Here is a 10,344-nt window from a genome sequence, read left to right on the forward strand (position 1 = left end):
TCAGGAAGGAACAGGGGAGTCCTCTATTTGGGGGACATTGTTCAACCAACATCCCTTCGATTAATAATTAGTCAGGAATAGCAGGTGGGGGTGATCTATTGATTGAAGATGCGGTGCCTGTCCTTTGTCAGCTGGAGTCTGAAAGGCGTTTGGGAAGAGGGTGACAGGCCCCGGACGCATGATAGTACTGGAGGGCTGACAGGACTTCCCATAGTGGAGTCCGGCCTTCACAGATAGGGTCAGTGACTTGGCCAAGTTCACGCAGCCAGAGACAAGCCCTTCCGGCCCAGGGATGGCTGCGGAAGGAGAAGAGAAGTCTTGTCAATCAGAGGCCAAGATGGCAGTGGGGTGGCCCAGAGGGGAGGATGGCCCGTCAAGAAGGTGCTGTATTCTCAGCAGTGGAGTTGGGTTTTTTTTTTTGGGGGGGGGGGCGGGAGTACGGTTTCAGAGGATTTATTCCTGCCGGGTTCACTGTCTGTCACTCTTCCTCTGGCCTGGCTTGGGGTGGCTTCGCGCTGTGGGTGGAAAGGCGCACGCCCCTGCAGCTTCCAAGGCTCATCTTCCCCGAGCGGAAGGCATCAGGCACCTCCTCCCGGCGGCCCCGCCGGCTTTGGTACGCCCCGAGGCTCCCCAGAGCTCGCCAGGCGCCAGGGCTCCTTGGGGCCGGCTCCGGGCCAGCCGCGGTCGGGACTCCGGCGAGTCCCCAGGTCCTGGGCCGCGCGCTGCCGCCCGCCCGGCTTCACCGCTCGGCTGCGGAGCCCCGCGCCGGGGAGGGGCGAGGAGAGCCGCAGCCCCCTCTGCCCGCCCAGACCGAGGAGGGGCGAGCAAGCAGGCGCGGAGCTGGGCGAGCGCGGGGCTGTGCGCGCGTCTCTCCGGGTACACACTCCCCGCGCCGCGCGCTCCCCGGGCAGGGTGGCCTCGGACCTCGGCAGACAGCAGCGGTGTGCGCCGCGCTGGCTCCGGGGCGCGTTCACCGCCTGGCGGGAGCCTCTCGTTGGGGTCACTCGACTGCTGCTCCTCCTCTCCCGGGAGCCAGCGGGGTGAGCTGGAGGCCAACCCGGCCGGACGCCGCGCTCCTATAAATAGCACGCGTGTGCTCGCCTGGCGCCCTCCCGGCTGCGCGAGGACAAAGTTGTGCGCAGGGACTCGGGGCGCGCGGCAGCGGCTGGAGAGGACCCCGCCGCCGAGCCGCCTTGCGCCCTGGAACCGATCCCGCGACTCGGTGCTCTCCGTGCCCAAGACCCGGCCGGCTGCTGCCTACCTGCCGACGTCCGGGAGGCGCTGAGGTGTGGGGGATTTTTGGCGAGGCTAAAGTGGGAGTCGCTAGAGTCCTGGCCATGAACAGAGCCTCGCGTTCTTCTCAGTCCGGGAAACACCTTCTGCTTCTGTAATCCGTCCCTGTCGCAAGCCGGACGCTTACCCAACCGACATCCGCACCGCTTGGCACCCACCTATCCCCGAGGCTTTTCTTTGCGTCTCCTTTGTTTTTCCTGCTCCGTCGTCCACCTGGGGGTGCTTGGGTTTGGGGTGAGAATTTACTGCCGTTTTCCTGTTTGAGGTGTGAATGGGAGGGTTTGCGGACTTTTAGATGTCCAGGAACAAGGGTGGGTGCAGGGGCCCCGGGCAGGGCTGATTCTTGGGCGGAGGAGGGTGGGGTAGGGGGTTCTGCATGAGCTCCTTAAAGGACAAAGGTAACAGAACCAGCGAGAGAGCGCGAGCGGAGACTTTGACTTCAAACCACGGAATTGGGGGAAGTGTGCGCGCCGCCGCCGCTGCCGCCGCCGTTCCCGCAGCGCTGTCGATCTAGCCACTGGCAGCTTCCCGAGCGCCGGGGTCCGGGGCTTGGAGGCGAAGCGCGCGAGCAGGAGCGCAGCCGGCTGCGGCTGCCCACGCGGCTCACCATGGGCTCCGGGAGCCGGGCGCTGTCCGTGGTGCCGGCCGTGCTGCTGGCCCTCACCCTGCCGGGGCTGCCCGTCTGGGCGCAGAACGACACGGAGCCCATTGTGCTGGAGGGCAAGTGTCTGGTGGTGTGCGACTCGAACCCGGCTACGGACTCCAAGGGCTCCTCTTCCTCCCCTCTGGGGATCTCGGTCCGGGCGGCCAACTCCAAGGTCGCCTTCTCAGCGGTGCGGAGCACCAACCACGAGCCGTCGGAGATGAGCAACAAGACGCGCATCATTTACTTCGATCAGGTCAGACCCTGAGGGATGCAGGGCACCCAGTGTGTGTATGGATGGTGGTGGTGGGGTGGGGGATTGACCTCCCGGCAGCCCCGACCCAGGCTGCCTGCTCAGGCTAAGTTGGTCTGGCTGGGACGTGGGGGATCATTTTGGCACTCGCCTTCCCAAAGATGTCTGGGTCTGAAACTTCTGTCTCTCCCACCATCGCCCCTGCCCGCATTCTTTCCCTCCTGGCCTCCGGAGAGAGATGAGGGGGAGAAGCTGGGAGCGCAGAACCCAGCTACAAGAGGTCCGGACGAGTTTCACAGCAACAGGTCCATTGGAGCTGGCAGGAGTCTGGTCCCTGGACCTCGCAATCTCTTGGCGAGCGCTTGGACCCCGGGCTCAGACCCCTCCGCAGGGGCCCGCCCAGGCGGTTTCCGCGCGGTCCCCTCAGGGTTTCCCAATAAACGGTTTGTTTCCCCTAGGTGGAGAAACTTCTCCCCAAAGAGAGCTTCGGGGGCCCACATTTTCTGCAGAGGTCTAGCAGGTGGCCGCAGACAGTGGGCAGCGACAGACGGTGTGGGTTGGGTCACACTCACCTTTCTGCTGCTAGGATCCCCACACACGTTGCAGGCGCCACTGCAGCGGAAAGCCTTTCTGTGGTACTTGGCGAAAAGTTGTGGAGGGAAAAGAAGGGCAGCTGCAGGGAGCTCCCTTTGGGAAGCGCAGCGGGAGCCTTGGTGCTCCCAGACCCTGCTCTGGTCCTTTCCGAGAATTGCAAATTACTGGGGAAAGACAGACTTGGGGTTGAGGGTAGGGGGTGGGAAGGAACTGATGAAGTCTATGGCTTCTTTTGAGCGACCTGGAGCTCTGGGGTTTGGCTAGTGAGAAACCCCAGGACTATCAGCTTAGCTTCGGCAGGGAGTCTTAAAACTGGAAACTGAACTCTGGGGTTATAATTTCAACCTTAACAGCACCCAGAGTATTTTCAATTGCAAAGTCACTTGTGTAGTTCACAGTTGTCTGCAAAGCCACATGTGTAGGAACACAGGTTAGGTGGTACTGCAGTGTGTGCCAGGGAAGGGAAGAGATGACATTTCCATTCCTTACTTAATTGTTCCTAAGTAATGCACTCTCCAGCTGGCCAGGCAGAGAATGCTTCTCTGGGGCTTACTATCAGATAGCCATAATTTTTAAGGAATGAAACAGCCCCTTTGGGGTTTTGGTGCAGTGCTTTCCATCCTGATGGAAATGAAGTCGAGCACCACCCCTGGTTTATATTTCAGTGCATTAATTAAATGTTGGACCATTGTGGACATGGCACTGTACAATGACCTTTCTGTCAATTAGAAGAGGAGAGGATATGTCTTCTGTTTGGGAAGACATGCATCTCAGAGACCACAAGACACATTTACTTATAAGTCTCTATGTGCCTCTAATTACAATATAGAGGCAACATCCAGCCTTGTGTGTAGTCAACACTAATCAGATGTTTCCATTATTGCTAATGAATTATGCTACTCGTATCCGAGTCAGAAAGTCCCCGCTAAGTACCTCAAATTATTTTAAATGTGCTTGCAAAAATCTTTGTAACACCTCTGCTGGGGATTATTGCAAAGCTGGTGATTGGTTGTTGAAAGATCATTAATCATCAGGTCAGAGAAAGAAATCTGAGGATTGTTTGGAAGAAGGTGAAATCTCAGAATGAAATCATACACATATATGTACTTAAGTCGAGGGTTGAACCTGGTACATCAACTTGACCCGCTATGATATTCTGGTGCGTTGCTCAGGGGCGATAGTATGGTTCTAGGGAATTATGCAAAAGGCCTAATATTGGTGCAAATGTCGAGTTTACAAGATATGGTGGCAGATTGCCATTGATACAGTGGAAATCTATCCTTACAGGGACATCTGATTTTTTTGAATGCCAGTTGTAGATTTATTTCTTGGAGAGAAGTGGAATAAACCCCAGTTACTTTACAAACTTCCCACCCCCAAACATTCTCATTCTCCTTCTCATAGAAGGGACTGACTTACGTGACATTTGCAAATTTGGTTTAAGAGGTCACATATTGAAATTCAGAGTTAATTTCATAAGCAGTAGAAACAGGCTGCACATCTTGGAATACAAAATGCATTGCTGCTTTCTTAGGAAGTAGTGCCTTATTTTACTTTTCATTTTTTACCCTTGAGTTTAAATAAAGAGTAGGTGATTGATAAGAGAATAATGGATAACACTGGCAGGAACACAAGAAAGCCACCAGTTTCACAGTCTGTCCTTATTCATGCTCTACTTTTTGGCAGCCTGCAAAGGCTGAGTCATTGCCAAAATATTATAATTAAGGCCTAGATGGCACAGGACTGAAAAATGGCCATGAATCTTAGGAGAGGTTTGGCGGAGGCTCAGGGGAGGGCCGGGCATTCACATCAGTCTGTGCACTGTTCAGTGTCATGGATTATGTCACAGGGTGGAGGGGGTGCCTAGGCCTCTGTGTGATGTGTCCAGGAATGACTGCAGAGAGCCCACGGATGCCGATTGGCTGTCTTGGAAACGTCATCTCTGGACATTGCAAAGGCTTATAGAGGATGGAAATATAAATACAGGGCAGATGCCTTTTATCTGACTCTCAAGGTAAAGCTAATATTTATAAGCCCTCCGTGTTACCTAGATGTTTCCAGAGCCATCAGGCCTTGCTGGAAATTGAGGCATGAATACAAAGCAGTTATTTTATTTTATTTTTTTTTCCTATACCATTTGAAAGACAGAAAAACCTTCCATTACACAAATCTATTTTCTAAGTCACTAAAGAGGAAAAGAGTAGAACTCAATGTTTTATTCTCTATGGTTTCTTAAGCTACTTATGAAAGAAATAAAGAAAGCCAGAAGGAGAGAGAGAGATAGAGAGAAAGAGAAAGAGAAAGAGAGGGAGAGAGAAAGAGTGGTGGGCGAGAAGCAAGCAAGCCAGGAGGGAAACTTACTTACAGAAGAGACTATTGTAATAATTTACTGTTCCTTATTATTTTTATTTGTAGATCCTAGTAAATGTGGGCAATTTTTTCACCCTGGAGTCTGTCTTTGTAGCACCAAGAAAAGGAATTTACAGTTTCAGCTTTCATGTAATTAAAGTCTACCAGAGCCAAACAATCCAGGTACGTGTTGTGACCCTTCTCCTTCTCAACCCCCGAACGGCAGTGTTCAATCGGCAGTGGGTTATGTATGTAAGTGTTTAGCCAGAGATGTGTTTTCATTATAAAAATAAACAACCATCTTTATAGTTTATTTTTAAAGCACTTAATTTCCAATTTTCTTCTTTATTGCATCCGTTAAAGCTACGACAAGAAACATATAGAAAAATAAATGGTTGAATGTATTACCTTCATAACAACCCACCATTTAAAAAACATGTCTTAGTAAAAACTCAGTAGCACCAATCTCTTGATAAGATCTTGATTTCATTTAATGCCTATGCAAAAATTATTTAAACGTGTAAGGAAGAAACTTCTAAGACTAGCAGAACTTTACAGGTACATATTAAATAAAACAAATTTGCTATCATTGTTAAAAATTACGAGCTACTCTAGCCATTAGAACAAATTTATGAAGGAATAACTACTCAACGTACTTTTTACAAAAGGGTGATCCCCTGCATATGCTTTAAATAATTTATGCTCAGTTACTCTGATCCTAGTGAAGTCAAAAAAATTTCAGTTCCACAGTTAGCAACATACTTTGTGTTGTCCTTTCTCAGGTAATAGGCTTGACCTTACACTCAAAGACTAGTTCCTATACTATTCAAATATTCTAGAATGCTAGAATTCTAGCATTCTTTTATATCTTACGCTCCGTGTGTGTGTTGTAGACTGTGGCCATAACGAAGGGGGATTACCCTTCTACCAACTTTCACAGATCCTAGAGAATGGGTAAATCGATCATCCTCAGATTTAATTTAGGCGGTACTTTTTTTTGACATAAAAAGAATGAATATCTAGTAAACAAATTTACTAGCTTGGAAAAGCTTTTCCCAAGCTCTGATATTTAGAAACTTATGTACTATTTATCACAGTAAAATCAAAATTGTAGTGGGAAGAAAATTTTGAGTTTATGATTTGTTAATAATTTTGAATTTATTAATTGTGGCTTCTTTGCTAAGTATCCATCTTTAAAATCTTCACTAGCAGTGGTGATTATTATTTTTAATACACATTTAATGTATATGTATTATTTTAAATACACATTATCAAGTGGGACAGAAAAATAGAACACAACACCCCCCACAACACACATAAACACATTCCATAGTTTCAAATAGTCTTCACCACTATGACTGTGGTAGCCAACCAGTAACCTGAAAAAGATGTTGGTAGAATCATACTGTATCTGGGTTTATCAGAGCAAAGGGCCCTGGGCTTCTTTTTACTAATATACTGAGAAACCTCAGACTTGCTTTTTTTGTTTTTTTAAGATTTTATTTATTTATTTGACTGACAGATCACAAGTAGGCAGAGAGGCAAAGAGAGAGAGAGAGAGAGGAGGAAGCAGGCTCCCTGCTGAGCAGAGAGTGCGATGGGGGCTTGATCCCAGGACCCTGGGATCATGACCTGAGCCAAAAGCAGAGGCTTTAACCCACTGAGCCACCCAGGCGCCCTTCAGACTTGCTTTATTACTAAAAGATTGCTACTGAATGTGAGAAATAAATAAAACAGTGAGCTCAATGTATGCATTGAAGGGAGGCCAGTTTTCCCAAGGCGAGGTTGCTCTTCGTGGATAGTATTCTTTTTTAGGCATTTCAGGAAATTTCTATGGGGGAAATTAAAAAAAAAAAAATCAGCCCAGTGGACCTACTAAGTGCACCCACTGCCGTTGGGATGAATTTGCTGAACATCAAATCTTTTACCAGGTCTGTCATCTCCGACATTATTCATTAGCCCTGGTAGATGTTTTCAGTGATTTATTTTTTTTTCCTCATAGGTAAACCTGATGTTAAATGGAAAGCCAGTAATATCTGCCTTTGCTGGGGACAAAGATGTTACTCGCGAAGCTGCCACTAACGGCGTGCTACTCTACCTGGATAAGGAGGATAAAGTTTACCTAAAACTGGAGAAAGGTAACTTGGTTGGAGGCTGGCAGTATTCCACGTTCTCTGGCTTTCTGGTGTTTCCCTTATAGGATTTGATTTCTCCATGACGTTCCGACCCCTGAGTTGTTGGAAGATCATTCTCTCATCATCCGATTGATGTCTTTGATCGGTTTCTCATGGGTGAATATGGATTCTCTTTAAGGATTCTAGGCCTGTCCGAACCAATACACAGTCTCACCGATTATTTTGTGTGTGTGCGCGTCTCGGTATACTTGGATGGGGACTCACAGCAGACATCGTATGTACCAGTGCTCACGTGTAACAGTTAAAAACTGTCTGCAAGGTTTATTCTGAATTTAATTTCCCGGCATCACTGAATCCGTTGCAGATGTGGAATTTTATTTATTTGTTTTTAGAAGATTGGCAACCGGGTCTAAGAATTAGAAAACTCAAGTTCTGACTTCAATCAACAGTTAGTGCGATCCTGCCAAAGAACTCTGTGCTGTGTTGGTATATCGATTATACTCCTTTTTATTCCTTTGGAATTAGTGTGTTCTGTTCTCTTACAGTAAGTGGAGAATTTTTTTTTTTCCCCAGTGACTGGCTTTGTGTCTTCTCTACAAAGAGGGTAACGGATGGCCCGCTCGCAGTTACCCTCTGAGATCACCGACATGACTTCCCTTTACAAAAAAGAACACTTCATAGTTGTATTTTAATTATATATGTGAAAGAGTCATATTTTCCAAATTATATTTTCTAATAGGAAGAATAGATCATAAGTCTGACAAGGAAAAAGTTGCTTACCCAAGTTCTAAGTGCTCAGCTCCCAAACCCCCCCCAACCCCCCCCCAAAACTCCCTCCTCTTTGGGAAATCTTATACTTTCTTGCTCAGCTTGAATTAACATGATGGATAATAACCACATTATTAAAAACCTAAGGGATTTTTTTCCCTTGGACGTGACCACTTTATTAAAAGGAGATGGGATGCCCTTGTTTTTAATTATACCTATTTTTCAAGCCTTCTGTTGTGTTTGAAAGTATCATCTGGTTTTGCCTTAATTCCTTCAATTGTATATATTTATCTGTTTAGCTAATATTAAATCCAAATATCCCATATCTAAACTTAGTGCAATATCTTATTTTGTCTTTTGTACAGGTCATATGAACTCATAAAATTATTTATGTCTCTGTCATAGAATAAAAGTTCATATATGTTAGCCGAATCGTTTTGTCCTTCCGGCTCGGGGAAATATGTCTTCTCCGTGGGTTATTTCCATACCTTCTTTCCTTCCCCTTTCTTGTTTCCATTCCCTGGAGTTTACCAAAAGCTTTCTGAATCAGGGGGCGGCGGGGGCGGGGGGTTGGCGGCGGGGAACCTTCTCTGAATTGGCCTAGGAAGCCTTCCCTGTGTTTAATCTGTTCAAATCCAGGAGTCGTCAGCCTGCCAAAAGAGAATCGATGGACTCCGTAGACTTTTCTTTCAGAAGGGACTTCCTCCGAGGTAGTTAAGAGAATTGGTTAAAATCTCCGGCGGGTGCTCAGTGCATGGCCATGGATATAAAGACCACTGTTTTCAGTATGAAGTCTTTGGGGGGGAAGTTCCACCCCCTTCACAACGCTAAAAGACAAATAGAAGGTCACAGGTTTTGTTTGAGGAGGAACTCTTTCTGTCGATGTCTCATCTGGAGCTTTGGCTCAGTTTCCTGGTCTGTTGTCAACTAAAGCAATTTGGGAGAGCCCCTCCTGTAGATAGATGGTGGCAGCAAGGAAGGAGTTAGAGGACCCCGTAGGAGGGACCTGTAGGCAGGGCTAGAGTAATTGCGATTACTCACCAAGTCAAAATAGTCCTTCATCACAGAGCACTCTCCTTCCGCCCCAAGAAAAATTATCTGGAGATGCTGGCATTAGATCTTCAGTGTTTTGCTTGGCAAGTTATTCGTTCTCCAGCTGGCTTTCAGTCAGAAACTTTCCTCCTTGGTGATTGCGTAATGTGAGAAAACAATATTGCACAGGGGACTTTCATCTAAATCAGAATGGCATCCTCTGCAAACAGACGTGCTCTAACATAACCTTCTCCCCCCTGCTCTCTGTCTGTATTCAGGGTTTGCGTGTCTACCTTGCAGCAGGCTGGATTATACTTGGATAAAGACACTACTAGTAATTTTTTGGCAAAATGGCTCAGGGGTTTTGGAATTTAATAGACACCTATGATGGAACAGAGAAGATGTGAGGCTTAACACCATAGACCAATGTAGAAGTGCCTTATATAAACATGCTTTGGCCATCTTTGGAGCTTGCCCTTATTTTTCCTGATTATTTTTCTGAACATAAAAGAACGTTGGCAAAGGGCTTGACTGTAATTCCTAAGCTTCTGCGTATATATTTTGGAATGCAAAATCCATTCAAAACCTCCCTGAAAAATTCGATATGAAAAGGCACCGAAGCTGTAGCTATCAGATGTGGGAGGGGCCTTGTAGCAGGGAGGAACCCCAGTGGAGAGACGAGACATCTCATCATTGAGATGTGATGAATGGGTTCTTCTTCCGGACTGGGTCTAGGAAGTAAGAGCGACGCAGACCCAATGGCTGGAAAGGTAAGGTTGAAGGGAGGGAACAAAAGGGATAGAATGATGTAGTCCGGGGAATCTGGGTTTGGGACAGATAAAGGATGGAATGCTGCAACCTTAACTTACCAGCTCTGTGACCCCGGGCAGGTTCCCTCACCTCTCTGAGCTTTAGTTATTTCCTTTGTAAACAAGAAATTGTTGTGAGAATTTAACAAGACACGTGAAGTGCCTTGGACTCTGTAAGGAAGGTCAGTGAAGGGTTGGCTGTTCTTCCTAACATCGGAAGCCCTAGTGCAGTAAAGAAGCAAGAGGGGCAGAGCAGGATGTTAAGATTGGCATGACAAAGGGTCAAGAACTGATTAGGAGGGGAACCGGGGGAACAGGTGGAGGCAGGGGTATCCGAAGTCCTTCCAGAAATGGAGCCAGGTGCTCCCTGTGTATTCTATGACTTGAAAATAGTTTCCAGAAATTGCTCGGTCCACAAAAATGCTAACTGAACAGAGTATTTGCATCGGCCCTGTCCACATTCATCAC

The 10,344-nt window shown here is 47.5% G+C and overlaps 1 protein-coding gene across 1 annotated transcript; it reads left to right on the forward strand.

The window, feature by feature from the left end:
* Nucleotides 1-697: 697 nt before the first annotated feature.
* CBLN4 (cerebellin 4 precursor) lies at nucleotides 698-8,484 on the forward strand. The gene is made up of 3 exons (XM_004759884.3): nucleotides 698-2,192; nucleotides 5,199-5,315; nucleotides 7,135-8,484. The coding sequence occupies exons 1-3, from the start codon at nucleotides 1,902-1,904 to the stop codon at nucleotides 7,330-7,332; spliced, it is 606 nt and encodes a 201-aa protein (XP_004759941.1). The 5' UTR covers nucleotides 698-1,901; the 3' UTR covers nucleotides 7,333-8,484.
* The last annotated feature ends 1,860 nt before the right edge of the window (nucleotides 8,485-10,344 follow it).

This window comes from Mustela putorius, unplaced genomic scaffold (assembly GCF_011764305.1).
Source record: "Mustela putorius furo isolate JIRA1106 unplaced genomic scaffold, ASM1176430v1.1 tig00000592_pilon_pilon_pilon, whole genome shotgun sequence".
Taxonomy (NCBI): domain Eukaryota; kingdom Metazoa; phylum Chordata; class Mammalia; order Carnivora; family Mustelidae; genus Mustela; species Mustela putorius.